General features: G+C 38.8%; 1 protein-coding gene across 10 annotated transcripts in view; it reads right to left on the bottom strand.

The window, feature by feature from the left end:
- The window catches only part of LMO7 (LIM domain 7), a 191,946-nt gene that overhangs the window by 37,134 nt on the left and 133,676 nt on the right, over positions 1 to 21,136 (bottom strand). For 7 of the 10 annotated variants that reach the window (XM_015543653.2, XM_042978358.1, XM_042978376.1 and 4 more), the window contains exons 5-9: positions 20,853 to 20,883; positions 19,684 to 19,797; positions 15,567 to 15,765; positions 11,548 to 11,800; positions 6,839 to 6,868 (exon numbers count right to left, since the gene is read on the bottom strand). In XM_015543653.2, the coding sequence (XP_015399139.2) occupies positions 6,839 to 6,868; positions 11,548 to 11,800; positions 15,567 to 15,765; positions 19,684 to 19,797; positions 20,853 to 20,883 (627 nt within the window). Of the gene's footprint in view, positions 1 to 6,838; positions 6,869 to 7,823; positions 8,544 to 10,332; positions 10,612 to 11,547; positions 11,801 to 15,566; positions 15,766 to 19,683; positions 19,798 to 20,852; positions 20,884 to 21,136 lie in introns of all 10 variants that reach the window. The other 3 variants (XM_015543652.2, XM_042978413.1, XM_015543654.2) reach the window with 2 other exon arrangements.

Raw genomic sequence — 21,136 nt, 5'->3', positions numbered from 1 at the left:
TGGAGTTGCCCGTGCATAAAGGGATTACTTTAGAAAGAAATATTTACTACACTCATCTGTAATTTTCTATCTTCCCCAAAGATAATCTTTTAAGGTTTGGCTGCCTTTTCTGGGCACTTATTAAATAATTTAATGATTACCTGATATTTTCTCCTCAAGTTCAATACCTTGAATAAATGTGTTGCTTCTTCTCAAGGATTCTCAAAGATCCACCCTACCACTGCCCTGGACTTGTTCTCAAAGCACCACAGGTAGTTTCTAACAGCCAATTATAATAGAATGACTTCTATAGCCCTGTGTTTTATTTTGGCAGATTTCAGGTCTCCCAATATGGATTCCTGCCATGGGTATGTACTGTGGATTAGCTCTCAGTTCACTCTAGATTGGAAACAATGAACAGACTGGGGTGTTAGACACAGGCATATATGTGTGCTGTCTACATGCACACAGAATGGATGGTAAATTACACTGGAAAGTGGGGTAGTGAGAGGAGTCCAGTATGAATATTGGAGGAATCAAAGACAGAAGACAGAGCTTTTGAAGGTGGGGTATTCAAAATGTGCTTTCCCACAGATCTTTCATAATGCACTTTGGATTTTATTTCATTAAAACAGACTCTACTTTTAGTTATTTAAGTAACTCCACATCCTCTTGGGCCTTTAAACTTTGCCTTCTCCAAGATTTTGTTATCACCACATTTCTTTTATAACATACTTGCCCTTAGTTAGCTCAGGAATTCGACTAGTTTCTATGCAAATGACTCCCAATCCACAGCCCAGGGCCAGATCCTCCCTTTACTCAATTCCAATTACTTGTTGAATAAATTACCTACATGGATATCCCCTAGGCACCTCAATTGTAAAAGGACCAATTGAAATAATATCCAGGAAGGATTTTGTAAACTATAACTCACTAAACACATGGTTATTGTTGGTGTAGCCAAACTGAATCTTGTCCCCAAACCTGCTTTTCTGCTTGTGGCTGTTAATGGTGTAACCTGCTTCCAATCATTCACATTTGAAACCTAAGAACTATTTTTCACCTTTGCCTCTCCCTTCTCCCTACTTTCAATTAGTTATCAAGTCCTCTTATTCAGTGTCTTTTTCTTTCCACTTCTATTGCCAACACCCTAGATCAGAACACAGCCAGCTCTTAGCTAGACTTTTAAAGTAGCTTAAATTATCACCCAGCCTCCCGATCCAGTGAGTCTTTAACTGTTCCAACATGAAAGCCCTTCACCAGTATATATGCCTTTTTTAAATGCCACTCATTCAAGATCCCTGATACACTCACTCCATTTTGGATGGGTGTAAGAAACTTCCTATTCATTCTCCACTTGAAAGTCTAACAGACAACTCAAACTTGACTTGTAACAGACCAAAACCATGATTATTCACCCCACAATCTACTCATCAGTAAAATTCAATTCCATCCTCCAGATTTTAGGCCAAAATTCTTTGAGTCATCCCAGATTCCTCTCTTTCTCTAATACATCATAACTGATTCCATCATTAAATCCTGTCTACTTTCTAAATATAATGAGGATACAACCACTTCTCACCACCTCCGCCTTTACCACCCTGATCCAAGCCATTATATCTCCCACCTGGATTATTACAATAATCAATCTTCCTGTTTCTACACCTTCCTGCCCAAATAGCACATGCTCAATACCACAGCCAGAGGGATGTTCTCAAAATTACACTCAGATCACGACATCCATGTACACTCCACCCATCTGTTTCTTTCTACCTCACACGAGTTAAAAGCAGATTGTTCTAAGATCTAGGACATTGCCTGGATTTTGCCCACCTCTCTGTGCTCATCTCCCACCGTGTTCCCCTTCATTCACCTTGCTCCAGCCAATTGGTTTCCTTGCTCAACCTCTTGCTTTTCTACTTGCTCTTCAACCCACCCAGAAAGCTCTTCAACCAACCATATGGCTTACCTCTCACTTCCAGTCATGTTTGAATGTTACCTCAGCATTTCCCTCCCTAACCACCCTATAAAAAAGAGCAAATGCCCCTCTCCCTTGGTCACCTTATCCCTCACCATTTCTCCTCATAGTATTTCTCCGCATAGCATTTACTGCCATTTGAAAAGTTTATTTACAAATCACCTGCTTCATCCTGTAAGATTATAAAGCAGGGATTTAGTCTGTCAGCTTCTATATCACCTATACCTAGCAGAGTGCCCAGCCCATGGTAGGTGCTCATATATGTGTTATTCTACAGAATATTCTACCACTTTGGTAATGATTCCTACCTCTTCCATGCTAAAAGTGGCCTGTCCCTTCTCTCTACTCCTCTAGTGCTTTAGCTATACCTTCCTCCTGGCATTAACACTCAGCATTATAGTGCGTATGGTGTGTGTGTGTGTGTGTGTGTGTGCGCTTAGCTTATCTCCCTCATGAGTCCACATGTTATTTGGAGAAAAACACATTGATGTATAACAAGGCACACAGGATACACACATTTAACATCGATGGCAAGAATGAGGAAAGTTTTATCACATTTAATCAAGCAAAAAAAAAAAAAAACCTCAAAATGTTTCTTATGTGTATAACAAATTAAGATCCCTCCCTGAAGTTTTATAAAGAAAACATTGTAGGATCTACTAAAGAGTATTAAGGAATTACATATAGAATACATATATAATTATATATATTGCATCTTTAAAAATATATACCTAACTAGGTATGACTAAATATAAACCAGATTTATGTGAATTTGAAAGTATGAATTAAGTTATAACTGCAAAGAATAAGACTTTTTGTGCTAATACTTTAAAAGACTCACTAAAAAGAGGCAAGAAAAAAATTTTCAGGACCAAGGCATGAGAGGAATCTGGATACCCAACACATAAGGTTATGTCTGTTCCAGAAGAAACATGGATATGCTAATACTTTAATAATCTTCCAGTGGGAGGGAAGGCTGGATGGTCTCAGCTGGCCCAGAAATGGCCATGTACGTTCTTTGAGCTTTCATCCTCCTGCACTATAAAACCTTAACAGGTGTCTTTTCAGAAAACACATTCACCATGAGCAGATGCTACATGGTCCTCCTGGGAGCTAAGAGCACAGAGCCTAGCACCCAGGAGGCCCCCAGTATGAACCAAGTGAGCCAAACAGAGTAGAGGAGACTAATCCCTCCGTAAGGCAGAAATGGGAGTTCCCTTTGTTCCCTAGGATGTCAAGTTACCTAAATAAAGCCTGAGCACATTCCATGCAGGCTGAACCAAGCACTGGAGACTGCGGTGAGGGTTCCAGGCCTGAAAGTGGCACCAATTTTCACCGTAACCTAACATCACTTAGTTTCTCTGAGCCTCAGGTCCTCATCACTTAAGCCAGAATGGGATTATTATGAGAAAAGGGGAAGGTTATACTGATCGTATTTTAAAAACCATCAGGTGCTACACACCAATGATCCTTATTAAGGCAAACATGGCTGCATGGGATCTCTTGAAAACTAACTCCCCAAACAGCTTCAGACTAGAGAGGTCACCCCAGGCCACACTGATAAAATCTAGAACTTTTTGAGTACAGAAGTCTTTCAGCCAGATCATGAAGAATTCTTTCCTTCCTTATCGGAGTTAACAGCATGACATTAAACTTCAGAGGGCTTACTATGTGCCAGCAACACTGGCAAGTGGTCTGCATGGATTATCTTATTAAATGATGTCCTAGTCTGGTTCTACCACTCACTAGCTGTATGTATGTCCTCAGGAAAGCTTCAATAGCTGTGTCTCTTCATGTCTCTACAATGCATCTAATACCAACCTCTTTACCTCATAGAATTGAGATTAAGGACCAGAGATAGTCTAAGAAGTAATATCTAAGAAGCAAGGGATCAGAAAGGACTAACATGTAGCAAAATTTCCTAAATATAAAATCACTGATTGCCTTAAACAGCAAGTAGAAATTCCATGATTCTAAGTTTGGGGTCCCCGGAGTCCTGAACTTTCAAGGAAAGAGAGGAATACACTTACTTATGCACTTTTAAATACATTCCCATTAGGTGCTGTAGGAATTCTCTGAAGCATAATCAGTACTAAAACCTGGATAATAGGCTTTAGAACCGCCGCAAACTAGAATGATAACATAAGAAACTTTTCATTTTTAGGTTGATAGTCTAAATCAGTGTTTCCCTATAGCAGCACTATTGATATTTTGGGCTAGAAAATTATTTACTGTAAGAGGCTGTCCTACATCTGGCAGGACAATTTAGCAGGATCCCAGGATATAAAAGCACTAGGTGCTGGTGGCAAACCTTCATCCCCAACCCATCCGATGTAACTAATCAGAAATGTCTGCAGACACTGCTGAACGTCCCCTAGGGACAAAATCCCCAGAAACTTGCATCAACTTTATTGTCCTTTCCTTTTTGTTGTCTTAGGTGTCCTTGCAGTTCTATAGAATCTTTTGGCCAAAACCCATAGGTGAAATAGGTATCTCTTAGTTGCCTTTGATTACAACTTCACCTTGAATCAGTTTTCATTTCCTGTTGATCCTGGCAGAAGATTTAATGGCTCAGTCATATCACAGATTATAGCTATATACCCTTACAACAACTTTGTCATTAACAGCTTTGACCAAGAGGCATCATAACCATGTTTTCAAATGTCATGGAACCATACAGACAAATCCATGCGACACAAAAGCACACGTGAGGAAATGACCGCCACATATAAAGAGCATCAGAGTAAAAATAAAGTGACAGATGTTAAGCGCCAAATAAAAGCAAGCCAAAAGTGAACACTCTAAGACTTCAAAAGGGAATGTACATTTCTCTTTCACCTGGTCCTTACCAAAAGGAAAGCATTCATGCTACAGGCAGGCATTTTTCAATCACAGGATGGTGAGCAATAATGATTTTCCAGGTAAGTATTCTAAGTTCAACCACATACATGTCGTCCAAGAAATATCATGAAGAAATATCCCTAGTTTCCTGTGGATAAACATTTACAAACATGTGTATCCACAGGAAACAAGTTCTAGATTAAATGCCTATACTCAATCCAATTTTTTCTTTTCATCGCAGCAAATCAGCTTAAGGAAATCATTGGTAACCGATAGAACATGGGGGAAAAAAATCCCATGTAAAAGATTTTGATTACAAGTGGTATAAAGCACACTCTAGTTTTCTGAAGACACATTCACATTACTTTCATCGATCTCCATTTACAGACAATCTTGCTTTATTTGTGTTAACCTTGGCGCTAAACTGTAAGAAGAACAGGCTCTTAAAACAAATACTGTACCACACAAGCAACAATCTTGAAATAGTCTACAGAAGGTATTTGCTGCTGCTAGCTAGCTCTAGACCAGAAAAATCCTTAGCTTTCTAAACTTGGTATTTGGGTTTCATTTCTCTTTTCTTAACCCAGTCATACAGGGTATCCCTAAGGAGGGACATGTACAGTCATTGAAATGGCTGCACATGTTTATATTCGTATCAAGTTCTTATACTCAGAAAAACAAACTGTTAAGATTATAAAGCCTTATTAGCAATGAAAATTCTGAAAGTTTTCATTCAAAATGCTTGAAGCTGCAGAGATTTTTTTTTATCGGTTAAAACAGATTTCCCATGGTGAATTGAGATTAGCAGATGCTTAAGCTTCATGCTGACAATTGCCTTGTTCACCCTCACCAGTGAGAAATCTTTAAGCACTTGAGGAGCTGGATAGGGAATAATGTGCCTTTGCATGGCCCATTGAAAGCATGCTGGGAGCCTGATTTTTAAAATCAGTGGCTGAGAAGTACTTGCAATTAGTTGCCCGGGGCTCAATTACACTTTTGACACCTAGAATGGTTATATTGCTTTAAATAGTAATTTTAGTAAGTTCCAAAATTCCTACACTCTAAAAATTATCCAATGCTATCAAAACTGGAGATTTTTAGAGATGACATAAATCCCAGTAGGGGAATATACTTAAGTTACTAAGACTTAGGCAGATTAAAATATTTGACATACTTAAATTTTCTTCTTGTTGGAAAAAACTATTAGCAGTTAGATTCACAAAATTACTGAAAGTCTGATGGAAAATACTGAGATGCAGCCACCTGGTTATCCTGCCCTGAGCACGAATGATTCTCAAGTGTGCAGTAAAAGTATGGCAGCATTTGCTCTTAACTCTCCCTTACTCTAGAAAAGGAAAACATTTCCAGAAGAGTTTAAAAGATTTTAATTTTTGCAGATTTGGAAAGCTGATTTGGCTTTGTAACATAGTCATATTATAACTTTTTACCCTAATCAGGAATCATGAAAATACTTCCAAATTCTACTAAGGGAATATTAATGTCATTCACCACCCTAACTAATGAACCTCTCCATAAGCTAGGAGTGTATAGATAATACCACCTGTATGAATTCCAACTTCAAGGTAAATGCTAATATTCCTTTCCATCATAGATTTTTCTAAAATACCTTTATTAGGGCTTCAACATCCAGCAGTGAGAATTTTGGTCTATATGGCAATCAAATACCAAACGAAATATATCTAATCTTAGGCAAGTAATTGTGTTACCTTTAATCGACTCCTTAAATTAAAAAAAAAAAAAACAAAAAAAACAAAAAAAAAAAAACTTGGATTTTAAACTTCTAATAAACACAAAACCTACTGCAGTCATATAGCACTTCATGCACTGCACACTTGGATACAGAATTATCATCATTAAGCTGTAAAATTAAGGAAAAAATTCCCCATTTTAAAAAGTTACATGCACAGCACACAGCATCCCCATTTAGTGACATGCCAGGACAGAAGTGCGACGACATGTTATACAAAGGACAAACAATATGCAAAGATTTTGTCTTTTACGGTAAACTAAAAAACTTACCCATTCTCACCATAAATCTTTTGAAAGAGTCTAAGAAATCAGAAAACCAAAAATTAAAAGTCATTTTTCAGTTATATTAGTTTCTAAATGTTCAATAACTTTAAGATTCTAACCTGAGATGGACAAAACTCAAAAGTTTTTATCACATTTTAATGTCTCAAATTCTAATTGATCTCATATCTCAAGGAATCAAATTAAGCAAGATAAACAGTCTCCTAATTTACCTTGAACCAACAAATCCATAACAGAAAACTTCCTGTTGCCAAGAATAAAATGTTACATTTGGATCTCCTGATTTTAATCAGCCTTACATTTGTCCATCCCAAAGTTGAACAAGTTGAACATCAAAATGGCAAGTTGCATAACACATAAATGCAGACACATTATGGCCATAATTACATACATGTAAAATTTAGCAGACAGCAAATAACATTCATGCATTTAATAAAGTCTGCACTGAATTTTAAACTATAAATTTAAAAAGTCACATATTGACAATCCAAGGAACCTAGGTCAAAAACAAAAATTATAATCAAGTTAAATGAAATTTGCAATGCCATATTTCAAGGGACATGGTTACACAGAAATCATACATTCCAAATTATGAGAAACACAGAAAACTAAACTACAACCAGACTGTTTCAGAAATGCCTGGACATGAGACTATAAAGTCTGTAAATGTAACATTTTCATGAAGCATCATGTTGCAAATAGTACCATAGTCTTCCTTAAGGCCAAAGGCAAGGCTTATGTACACACCTTTTTAAACAGGCCTCAGCTAGCTGATTTAGAGATGTGCAAATATGGAATTGCACTTTTTCCATGAAATCACTACAGGTTCCTCAAAACAACACAACTTTTTGCAGGATGCTTCAAAATGGCTCGTGACATGCAGAGTTGGGCAACACAATGCCACTTTCTCACACAGAGAAGTTATACAAGACCATCCATTACAAGCCACATCCTTGCAGAAACACACTCTGACCTCTCGACCATGAGCCGTTTCTTGTGCCTAAGTCTGCTGGCCTCCCGGATGGCTTCCCACCTCTGCAGGTCTGCCTCGCTGCAGGGGCCAGGGATGAAGCTGACGGGAGGCACGGTCGTCCCCAGCTGCCAGGACTGGATCTTGCGAGTCAACAGGTCATCTTTCTTCTGCCGGTAGGAAGGCACTAACACTCTACAGCTCTTTCTTTTTTCTTTGGATGGGCGTGTTCTTTCAAGTACACACAGAAACTTGGCTTGAATTTCTGGAGGAAGAGTCCAGGGTTCAGGGAAAGGAACTGGCTGGTATCTGTCTGGGGCCCCTGACAGAGGCACCTCTTTTTTCTGTGCTGGAAGTCGGCGAACAACCATATCATCTTTTTCTAGATCCGGAAGTACAAGTTCACCTTCTCTACACTGCAGAATTATATCTCGCTCGACAGGATCATCTTGCTCAGAAAACCTTCTAAGATCCTCGAAAGCCCGGAGAACATACGGATTTGCATGGAAAGCACCAGTCTTTCTGACAAAGAAATCATCATTCTCTAAATCAGGGTCTAGGGTTGACATCTCGAGGTCATCTCTTTTATACCCTGGTGCAGAAAAGAGATTCTTTCTGCGTGTTATGAGCCTGGGGCCGGCAGTGGGATCAATTTTGGTATTTGTTTCAGAAGACAAGATGTCATCAGAATATGTTTGGAGGGCCTGAAGTAATAAAAACTGACTGAAGCACAGAAAAGAAAAAGGAAGGGAGAATCTTATTAAGCTCAGGTAGAACAGGTAATTAGGCAGCAGACCAACTAGTCAGTTACCATGGGTGAATTATGTCATGGAGTCACAGGAGGGATTCTTGCTTGGGAGAAAGACTAGCCTTTAATGCCATCACCCGTGACTTTCTCGGATACCACTTAAATAAGCAAATGCAGCGTGTGCTTCTCAAGAAAGGTGGGTGCTGTCCAGGCCAACTGATGGGGCTAAAAGGTAGACAGCACACACCTCCTTGATGAATACATACTTGCTTTTACCCTGCCCATATTCTGTCACCCACAGTGATGTAGCCCCCATCCCAGCGAAGCAGCGATCTTGCAGATTTTGAAGAGTTGGTCATTAAGCACTTTATGCAATAGGCACAGGTAGTCAGCAGAATTAAAAAAATAAAATGCTGTGAAGCATTCAAAAAGACCCCAATGGGGGCACCTCGGTGGCTCAGTTGGTTAGGTGTCCGACTATAGATTTTGGCTCAGGTCATGGTCTCATGGTTCGGGTGGTCGAGCCCAGAGTCGGGCTGCACACTGACAGCGTGGACCCTGATTGGGATTCTCTCTCTCTTTCCCTCTCTTTCTGACTCTCCCCTGCTCGTGCATGCACAGCTCCCTCTCTTTCTCAAAATAAATAAATAAACTTAAAAAAAAAATCTTTTCTCTGCATTTTCCCACTAGACTTGTGTGCCCTGGTGTCTATTAAAAGTTATTTTCTGGAGCGCCTGGGTGGCTCAGTCGGTTAAGCGTCTGACTTTGGCTCAGGTCATGATCTCACGGTCTGAGTTTGAGCCCCGCATCAGGCTCTGTGCTGACAGCTCAGAGCCTGGAGCCTGTTTCAGATTCTGTTTCTCCCTCTCTCTTTCTGCCCCTCCCCTGTTTGTGCTCTCTGTCTCTCAAAAATAAACATTCAAAGAAAATTTTTAAATAAAAACTTTTTTAAAAAAAGTTATTTCCTTTCTCCACATCTCCGTACATAACAAAACCACAGAATTAGGTCAACTTTCACAAAAGCTTTTTAGAAATAATTTTCCAAAAGAACAGACTATGCCACATGTACTATCTTGTACATTACTGTGAAGAATATTTAATTCCATAGACTTCCAAGCTCATATGTTCCCACAGAAAGCAATATGTTATACATTATGCTTTGATGCTAAATGTTATAAGGTTTCATGACCCAGCGCATCATGGTCAGAAATTAAAGTAGCAGCAGAAACTGGCACAGATGTCCCAGGCCAGACTCAAAGCAGGCAGGCTCATGCACACAGGTACACCTGGGCTCGTCCGAGGCACCACTGGCTCTCCTGGCTGCTTGGGTGTCCCAGGAGTTCTTGGCCCCTCTGGTAGCCAGTTCCAGCAAGAGTGAACGTCTTTGGCAGTTGCTGTCTAGCCTACGCTTTGCTTTTTGGATTCTACTAAAAATGGAGGAGCTTCTGTGAGAGCCTGAATCCTCATCCTCAGAATCTGAATTCCTCCTACTGTAGAGAGTGATACAGAGAAAGGAGGGAGGAAAGGAGAAAGAGTTGGAGAAAACTAGGACTACTGAAAATACTGCCGTGCAGAAGGCTTTTTAAGATCCAGATCCTACGGTTTATACTTAAACAGCATTTTTTTTTCAGTGATAGAGGTTCTATGGGTATTAAAGGGAAAAGGAACCTTTCTCTTTCCCTCTCGTAAAAAGCAGACACGGAACACACCCAGCCAGGGTGCCGAATGAACATTAGAACAACAGAAACATGCACAGAGACAAACCTGAATCCCTGAAATTCTTTATACCATGGTTTGTAAGTTTCTCTTTTTATTCTTTTCCAGTTCACATCTTCTGGGATCCAACATTTGGGAAGAAACTGATCAAAAGCATGCCCTGGGTTTGGCATGATTGGACTTAGCTTTCGCACATAAAGATCATCCTTTACGGTGTTGGGTGTACTTGTCTTTGCTTCTTTCTCTTCCAAGTAACAAGAGGAGTTTGAAGTTTCTTGTACTGTTGGCCAATTCTCCACATTGGTACCCCAAGTTCTCCTCTCATTACTGTTCAAAACATCCAACCAGTTAAGATACTGAATGAGCAGTTTGTGACACAGAACACAAAAGGCATGCTTTCTGGCTCACAAAGTTTATATCACTGAATGAGACAAATTAGTTGCCACTCTATCATGACAGCTCCTAGAACAAAGTTAAGGCATGATAACAGCATCTCATTTTAATCAGAGGATAGCATGATATGCAAGGGCCAAAGATAATTATAAGATGTGTTAAAAAGAGATAAAATTGCAAACAATCTGGGGTGTTATATATTAAAATCAACATAACAGACATTCTGATCTAGGAGAATTTTTCTGACCTCGTCAACTCGTACAGCCCAGTGGCTAATGGGTCAGCAGGAGAAAACCTTTGCGAATAAGAGCTAGGAGAGGTGGTTTTCGAGATGAAACACTCAGGCCTCTTTTTCACTTGGAATCTACGGTTGGCTAAGTCATCCAAAACTACATCAGGCAACCTTCGTTCATCCTCGGAGTCCGAACCACTTTCAGAACCGTATACCTCCTTCTGACAGGAAGCTGCATTGGAAAAATCCCACTCTGCTTTGCTAATTTGATGGGAAATTAAAGGATTCTCTGTGTGTCCACTGAGATCAATCAAACAGGGAAAAAATGGAAGAAAACAACAGCTCACAGTGAAAAGCAGAAGTCATTCAATATGCTGAAAGATGTCAATAAGCTAAAGGCATGTATCTAAAAAAAGAACCAACACACCATAGGCTGACATCCTAAAAGGGAAGAAACACCTTCAGGATATGCATGACTAAAGATAATAGTAAGAAAAAAAATGCATTTTCATTAGTGAAATTTTTGGGCTATGAAATACATTTTAAGAACTATTCCTTTTTCCCAAATTTAAATATCCCTGCAAATTCACAAAGTGCACTGAATTTTAAAACTCCATCATCAGCTCGCATCCCAGTACCTTGGAAATGTTCCATCCGCTTCTGTATAGACCGGGCTTGCCCAACTTCTTCTGTTATCCTCGTATTTGTCCGGCTTTTTCTTCCTCAACGGCGCTGGCACATAGGATGGCTGTCTACTTTTGTTGGGTAAAAAACGATTGAATGGTAAAGCAGATTTTGGTTCAATAGCTGAAATCCTTCGATAGGACATATCGTCTTTATTATAATCCTGCATCTTGGATGGAAATTCAGAATCTGTGTCGCTTTCGCAACCTATAAAAAAAGCATGAGAATTTGCTTTACTCTCCAGATCATTTGTCTAACTGAACCCACACAGCATGCCTGCTTTGTCTCTCCCTTGGAAACCCAGGGCTCTTCTGCTAACTCTGGGGAATATTTTTAGAAATTTGTCATGAAGTTGTGATAAGATCCATTAGGAGGAACTTGCTTTGCATACTGGAGGCACATGCGCTACATTCTTTTACTGTTGAACATTCTAAACAGAAAATGTCCCCATTAACCACTGAACTTCTTTTCTTCCCAATCCTCCTTGACCCTGTGACTGTACATAAAATTTATTGATGGAATACATATGAGTAAAATATAGCAATTGAGTCAAAGACACCGAAAACTAGATCAAAGAGTCATTCAAGGAAAAGTCTGTAATTTAAAATAAAGCACACCATTGTCTCAAATTTCTGTGAGGGCAAGAGAGGTAAGGGAGGACATGGAAAAAGCAGTAGAAAGCATAGTATCAGGAAGGGGTTGGCTACATCGTTGTGAGATCCCTATAGGCAAGGGTCACACATTAAACAGGAGGTTGGAACTTCAGTAATCATTTGGTCCAAAGGAATATCAAGCCTCATGTCTAAATGAATACACACAACTCAAGGATTTTTCTCAGGGTGGCCACGAAAATACTGGGAACCTTGTATTTTGATTCCAAAATCAAATCAAATCATTTAAATACAAATTCAAAAGAATACACTGTGATACACCTCAAGGTCAGATAGACACAAATGCTGATCTGTTCTCTTAAATAAATAAGTCTACTCTTGTAAAGACACAGGAAGAAAAGAGACTACAAAATACTACTACAGATCCACACTGAGTTGTCTCCCTTTTCTACCCTTTTGTTCTTTCTGCCTCCATGTATTTGCAAAGATAGTTTGTAGAGGTTGCCCCCTTCCCGCCAGGGTTCCTTCAGAGGATAGCTGTGCACAGTACCTGACAGCTGCAGCCTCTGGGCACAGCGAACTCAGGGCAGGTCAACCTGTGCTCAAGGCCATCTGGTCTCCTCCCTCCTGCCTGGCAGAAATCTACAGTAAATACAATGAGAATGGCCTACAGGAAGTGGTTTCACACACCCTGGGAGACCGTGAGGCTGGAATAGGGTAAAGGAGAAAAGGCAAAAAGGGAGGAAGAATGAGCAGCTACCGGGGAGGGTTAATGGTCAATCATCAGGTGCTTCCATTTTTACCACTTCCTGAATATCCCATTTTGTTGCAAATAAGAAAGGTCTTAGAGGTTCTTGCCCGAATGTGTACATGTGGAATTTTAAACACACAGGGAGATTTTCTACTTTGGAAGTTTTAAAGCTAAAATCTTTTTATTTTTGAGTGCAGTGAAGTTCCCGCAGAGTAAGCAAATATTCTTGATATGGAAAGGGAGTTCGTATAAAACTAAGGAATTTGACTTTTCAGTTTGTTAACTTAAAAATATTATCCTAAGGGGCGGGAGGGTGGGGATCAGCTTGGGACCTCGACCAGGCAGGCAGCAGAATTTCAACATGCTGACTGCAAAAAAGTTTGATCATCCGGGTGGCCCTCACGCTTTTCTCTTCTTCCTCAGTTGTAAGTACCACATCTTCCCTTCCGCACTCTTCACACAAGCTCTGCAACCCCTTTCCCAAGCAGTGTGACAGTGGCCGTCTGCTTTCTGTCACACATACCAGGCATCCAGTCCACCAAGTATCTGAGGAGAGGACTTTATTTTTATTTTTATTTTTTTTAATATATGAAATTTATTGTCAAATTGGTTTCCATACAACACCCAGTGCTCATCCCAAAAGGTGCCCTCCTCAATACCCATCACCCACCTTCCCCTCCCTCCCACCCCCCATCAACCCTCAGTTTGTTCTCAGTTTTTAACAGTCTGAGGACAGGACTTTAATTCCACACTCGGGACGACTATACCGAACCAACGGAAGTCTGTATATTCCCACATGCCTTCAGTTTTTGCCCCTGTTATTCTTTGTTGGCCAGATATAAATTTAAACACTGAATGTTTTAGGTTATCCAGTCAGGACAAAGGAATATAGCTCATTAAGAACGTCAGCCTCTGCTTTTACAGTTTTAATCACTCAGATGAACTATAAACTCAGATTCATTTCCTTAACCCTGTACTAGTCATCTGGGCCATGAAAATGTCACACCTGGATAGCAGCCACCAACACATGCAACAATAGTCATAAAGGGTAACTCTTTGATAGCTACTCACTTTTTTTTAATTTCAAATGCCACTACTACTCTAAAACCTAAAGAGATGGGGTTGTGTTATACTTAATTTGTTGATTGTTTTTCAAAACCAAATCCATTGTACATCCATTGCTTTTTTGTAAATTTACATCAGAACAACAACAAAGATTGAATTGTAGTTGAGCACTGTGTGCTAAAGTATTTAGGCAAAGTCTAATGTACTCTGAAGTGCCTCAAACACCAAGATGGATAATTAATGTATATAGAGGGAGGGGAAGATATGTGGTAAAGCAAGCCCAGTAAAATGTTATGGTAAGAACTAGGGCTTGGAACATGAGTATTCACTGTAAAATTCTTTCAACTTTGTTGAGGCTTTAAATGCTTTTTGATAAGAACATTAGGAAAAACAAGTAAAAATATAAAAGTAATTATCAAAATAACCAGCAAAGTAAAATCCCTAACAATTTAGCACCAACTCACAACCAGAACTCTCCATTTTTTCATGTCAATGCTAGAAGCACAGAAACTTTACTTGTGGTTTTGATCCATCCGAATTTGAATTGTTAAAGGTACACAGTCGGGAATTTCTGACCCCATCCAATAGCCATTGTTAGAAGACAGGCATTTAAGTAACTGATGTGGCCATAATATTAGGATTTTGAAACTCGTAACAAAGTAACTTTCATTTTATGTTCTTTTCTCACTCTGTCCTGGATTCGCTCTGACCCTAATAAAAACAAAAGAGGTTTTCTAACACCATGCTAGTATGGCTACTTAATTTATCAAAGTTTAGGGGCGCCTGGGTGGCTCAGTCGGTTAAGCGTCCGCCTTCAGCTCAGGTCACGATCTCATGGTCCGTGAGTTCGAGCCCCGCGTCGGGCTCTGGGCTGATGGCTCGGAGCCTGGAGCCTGCTTCCGATTCTGTGTCTCCCTCTCTCTGTGCCCCTCCCCCATTCATGCTCTCTGTCTCAAAAATAAATAAACATTAAAAAAAATTAAAAAAAAAAAGTTTAGCATAATAATCTATTCTGGTAGATATCAATCATTTTTTTTGGACAGAATTACAGGGATATGTTTCCTCCTTTTCCTTAAGAGAAATTTTTTTATCTTTTGGAGAATAAAGTATTCAGAAACTAGAGCAGAATTTTATAGAAGCTTTCTTTTTTATGTTTAGGTACATTGGTAAATAGGCCTCATAGCCCAGATTATCAAACCTGCATCTGGACAGAAGAGAATCAGGATAGATCATCATTGATAGAACAGGTCACAGTTAATGGTCTCCTCCCCACTCTCTTCTAACCATGGAATGAAAAACAATGAAACAATGATCACTCTAGTGGTAATACAGTGACGAAGCAATGAGAAAGGAAAAGAAAGAAAAAAAAAGAAATGGAAAACGAGAAAGAAACCCCCAATATTTTAGTCTCTATGGAAATCCACATCTTTGTAAAAATTTTGCCCCAATTGTTTTTGCTCCATTTTCCTACTCTCTCCTATTTCCAATTTTCTCTTAATAATGCAAACAAGCACAAAATACACTGACAGTCAAAGATGCAACTCACCCTCACGTCCCCCTCTCAGCGTGATATCAGAGGAGCAGCTTGTGAATGACCTAGACCCCAAAGAGTCCAAGCTTTCAAACGAGTCTTCTCTCTTATGGTTGCCTGGAGGAGTAGGAAATTCTCCACGTTCAGCACACCAGATATCACCGTAACCACTGTCCCTGCCACTCCTTTTCAGGCACCTGGAGTCTTCAAGAGCCTAAAGGAAAAGTTTTTAAAGAAGAGTGAGTCAGCATAAACTTCCAAAAATGTAATCAGTCATTACTTGTTTGTATAGCTCAAGTTGTGCTATATTTGATAGGTGTGGCAATGAGATTTCTCTGTTAAACATTAAAAAAAAAAATCTGACAAAAATCAGAGTATAAATCTGTAAATGTTTTCCCACAATATTTGGCACTTAGGTAACAATGAGGAGGTATTCAATAGTATTTAATAAAAGACTACAGTTTATCTAAAAATAAGTGTGGGGGGGCATTTTAATAAAAGAGAAGCTAATAATAGATTCAAATGCTAAAAATCAGTGACTACAGGTAGCTGGCAATAAACATGAAAGGAGTCAAAGCAACAAGTCAACCTTAATTTCCATGTTCCAAAGGAGGTAAGTTAACAAGATTCTAGTCAGCCTACCCTCCAGGAAATATTTGCAGTGTTTAGAATAAAGTAACTTTAACTCATAGTTTCTTAAGAAAAAACTTTAAAAACAGATAAAAGGGCAAGGACAGCAGGCATACACCACAGAGTTCATTCATTTCCACTGATCACAACACCTAGATCTGAGCCAAGGAAAGTAGACTTGTCTGCAGACATTCAAAATTTACTTTCCCTCAATCTTAGTAAGTATTTATTTGTTTGGCTCACATGAGAGATAAATAGACAGATAACAAATGTGATTAGCCATAGGTTTGTAAATTATATAGAACTTATTACAAGTATCCTTTTGAGGGTACCTGGCTGGCTTAGTCGGTAGAGCATGCGACTCTTTATCTCAGGGTTATGAGTTCAAGTCCCATGTTGGGTGTAGAGATTACTTAAAGGTAAAATCTTTTAAAATTTATATACATTATACAAATATATATAATACGTATATAAGCATTATTTTGAATAACATTCCTTTATGAAAAAGTTAATAGCAAAATAAAACTAGACTTTTTTTCTTTTTTTTTGAGAGACAGAGAGAGAGCACGAGCTGGGGTGAAGGGCAGAGGGACAGAAAGAGAAAAATCAAAATCTTAAGCAGTCTCACGTGGGGCTCGACCTCACGATCCTGGCATCGGGACCTGGGCCAAAATCAAGAGTCAGACGTTCAACTGACTGAGCTACCCAGGTGCCCCAAAACTCGACTTTTTAAAATTAGGATTTAAGTAAAATTATAAAGCCCTTAGCCTTGTCCTGATACATAGTAATCAAAGAACATCTAATGACTAATTTTTTCATACAATGTCATTAGTATATAAATCAGAAATGCTAGTCTCAGATGAACAAACTACAGAGACAGTTTAAAGAACGTAGGAATTCCTAACACCCAGATGTAATATGTGAATCTTGATTACTCAGAATTCAGATAAAATGAGCTATGAAAGAAAGCTGGGAGACAATTGGGGAATTCTGAATACAGACTACGTAATAGATAGTAGGGAACATTTATTAATTTCCTTCAACATAATAGACATTGTAGCTATATGGAAGAATATGCTTAGTCTTAAGAGATGCATGCTGAGTTTTTAGACATAAGAAATCTACAATTTACCTTGAAATGGTTAAGTAAAAACAGATGAATGGATAGACACATGGGTAAAGCCAGTATGGGAAGTCTTTAACAATTGAACCAGACAGTACATATTTGGGTATTTGTTGTAGTATTCTTTCAACTTTTATAATTATGAACATTTTCAACATATGGATAAAGTTGAAAAAAGAATGTTTACAATGCATCATTAGCAGCTGTCCCGGGCACACTTTTGGCTGAGACTCTGTCAACTCATGGTTCAACTGTTGGACAAATGTATGAAGCACCAATAAGATCCAGTGGATTTACGTGAGCTTTCATATACTTTCGATGCCAGACACCCTGGCATTAGCATTGATATCCTATCATAAAAATGTCAGCACCTACCTTGTACCTTATTTTCTAGGAGATGGGGAAGCTGGGCCTAGTGCTGGTACCACCAAACTAATTCTCAAAATATAAAAAGATTACAATTTTTTTAAATATATCTTTAGCTCTTTCAGGTTTCTTAGACATGTACTTGTGGAAGTATCAGAGTCCTCAACACACAGTGAGATGATTTTTGACCTCATAAAAAGTTATCTTAAAGTTATTGATGATGGGCCACCTCAGTTATAAAATAACCTGAGTCTGGCCTTGGTGCCTGGTTTTTACGAGGACTTCCCTCTGACAAGTCATCTAAAATGAGTCATCTCCGATTATATGATGACTCAGGTGCAACAGCTCACGAATTTTTTTTTGTTTTTTAATTGACATTCTGGATTGGCCATTAAGCATTATCTACTTCAGTGGGAAACATCTGAACATAATGACTTTGAGTGGAACAGAACAGATGCAAAACAGAGATCATATGTATTTACACACTTCTTACTGCTATCCCCACTCCATAATAATGGAATGGCAAAACTGAGGTTTGATCAATTTTTTTTTTTTTACCTATTCTGGTTGTGACACTGGTGACAGGGAACAGCTTTTAATAAAGCATTCCCAGCACAAATGCTGTACTAGGGTTATTCAACCTGAGTCAGACTGCCATAAAAAGAACCAAAGGCTGTGAAGAGAGCACTGATGCAGGAGCCAAAGCCCCACATTATTTTTAACTGGATGTTTTCTTAGCTGACATAACTGTAAGGCAAGGCTCTGCTCATGCCCCAGGCCACCTGCACATTCATCCGTCACAGCCTTATCTTCTTCAGCTTCTGTGACCTGTTCATCTGTCTCCATCAGACACTGGTGCTCTAGGATGATGGGCCTTTCGTGACTGTTTTTCCAACATCTAGAACAATGCTCTATAACCTGAATTAACTGTTTCAAAGAATTTGGGTGAAGTACCATCCACTCCCTACAATTCAAAAATAAAAATCAAGAAGGAATACTTTAATCTTCTTTGCTCTATAATCTCATATTTCTACAGTATATGTGGCCAGACTCAAGCAAAAGGATTTCAAGATCAAAGTAGATGTTAGGCAAGGTGCTCATTTTCATCCTGGCCTAAATTTCTATCTTCCAATCATGGTAACTAACATTTATTACATCCTTACAATGTGCCAGAGACTAATGTTAAATGCCTTATTGGTATAGTACCATTTAATCACCATAAAAACCCATGGAGCAACTACTATGAATCAGATGATGGTATATTATTTTAACTACCTATTTTCTTCTGAGCACTTTGAATTCCCCTGGATACATATCCCCCTAGAGAACTTCATTTCCCCATTTGGATCCTATAAATGAAAATTTGGCAGAACTATGGTCAGCCCTGGCACTTGACCCTCCTCAAGGAATCCTTGAGCATTCAAAAGCTACAACACTGACTTCAGGACATAAAGGACTAGAAATGTGTTTAAAACAAAAGATTCTAATTTAAGCCCCATATCATGCTTCATGTAACAGCATTTACTGCTGTCTAGGAAACACAAGCAATATGACAGAATTATGGGGAGGATGGAGTATGGGTATAGAGATCTAATGAAACATGACAAGATATTAAGATAGAGAAACTGAGTAACTTCAACACACAGTAGCTATCCTGCAGCACCTCTCTAGTACAGGTTGAATTTCCTAATATAGAAAGAGTTAACTTATATCCAGTGCCTTAGAAAGGAAGCAGATATGTCGGTCATTGAATTACCTGAAATTAAGAAATAAATACCTAGACTCCCTCACTGCTTTGCGGTGGTATACAAAGCCAGCAAATAAATAACAATGCTTTCTACCCAGCACAATCCAGAGTGGAGTAAAGATAATAGGAGCTGCCATATTTGTTAGAAGAGGGGAAGAATGAAAAAGGGAAGTGGAAGGAAAGGAATACGGGGCGGGGGGGGGGGAGGAGGACAAAGCAGTAGTATAAGGAACAGTATTCATTGCATCCAGATGTAGTTTCCTTACCTTAGTCAGAGCTTGTCCTAAAAGATTCTCAAATGCTTTCAAATTAAGATAGGGTCCATTATAGTAGGGGTTACTTTGTGCTTTTCTTCCCAACCAGTACAGTGTTATCAAAACCTTGAAAAATGCCATGAAACAACATCAGTCTAGTTAGTAACTAGTTGCGAGTTCAAATGCAGCTAAGCACTCCAGACAGAAGATAGCGTATTTATTTATGGTTGAAAAGTAGGTTTTCTTTTAAATTATGTGAAGGAGAAGGGCCATTAAAAATGTTAATTATTCTTAGATTTCTGTCTCCGAGCACATTCTCAGACCAAAAGCTCAGATGTCAATAGGCATTTGTATAATCTATTAGTTCATCTGAAGGAAAACATTTATGAAGAAAGCAAATTAAACTTCCAAAGCAATAAATTTTTCCAACAAATTTACAGCTTAAACTCTTAAAATCAGGAATTCTCAGCTTCCTTAATAAGGATCTTGAGCTCTTGTATTTTTTTTTAACTAAAGCTGTCACAGTTTTAGAAACTCTTCTAATATGCAGAATGTTAGAGATAGAAGTGTGCACTGAGCAATTACCCGGAGTTCTTACACATTCAGTGTTTTTCCTTAAAGTCTGATCTTGTGGTTTGACTTACACCTCTAAAGATCCTGAAGTGTGTTTTTTGCCTTTCCCACCCTTACTCACATATAAGATGCCACTTCCCAGGTTTCACCTACCCTCCTACACTCTGATGTCAGAGAACATATGGTTTAACCTTATTTAAACATATTTAGAGTTCCTGACTTGTTGGCTACTGTCAGAAATTCCATTAGAGGGGCGCCTGGGTGGCGCAGTCGGTTAAGCGTCCGACTTCAGCCAGGTCACGATCTCGCGGTCTGTGAGTTCGAGCCCCGCGTCAGGCTCTGGGCTGATGGCTCGGAGCCTGGAGCCTGTTTCCGATTCTGTGTCTCCCTCTCTCTCTGCCCCTCCCCCGTTCATGCTCTGTCTCTCTCTGTCCCAAAAAAAAAAAAAAAAAAAAAAAAAAAGTTGAAAAAAAAAATTTAAAAAAAAAAAAAAGAAATTCCATTAGAAAAAGGATTCAGAGTGTATCAGATATTTTTAGATACCACTGCCTTATTACAGAACATGTAAGTAAAAAACCATTAATAATGTTCCTTTAAATATAGCTTACATTTTTCACTCTCCTATCAGTCTCTTCTTGCCTGTAAAGAAAAGAGAAAATGCCTATTAAGTAACATCTATGAGCCTTCAATTATTAAGTAGAAAAAACTCTTTTATTCTAAAAATTCTTTTATTCTAAATGAATATTAATGCCACCTGGACATTCAAAAACCTTAAACTGCATATTATCCATCAGAATTTTTCAACATTCGTTGATTTCATGAAATAGAATGGTCCATTATCTATAAGCAAGTTTGTCTTTTTCTCATTTTTTTCATTATAGATTTTTTAAGC

The sequence above is a fragment of the Panthera tigris genome, chromosome A1 (assembly GCF_018350195.1).
Source record: "Panthera tigris isolate Pti1 chromosome A1, P.tigris_Pti1_mat1.1, whole genome shotgun sequence".
NCBI lineage: Eukaryota > Metazoa > Chordata > Mammalia > Carnivora > Felidae > Panthera > Panthera tigris.
Note: the sequence above shows the minus strand (reverse complement) of the source record. Positions and strands in the feature narration are given on the sequence as shown.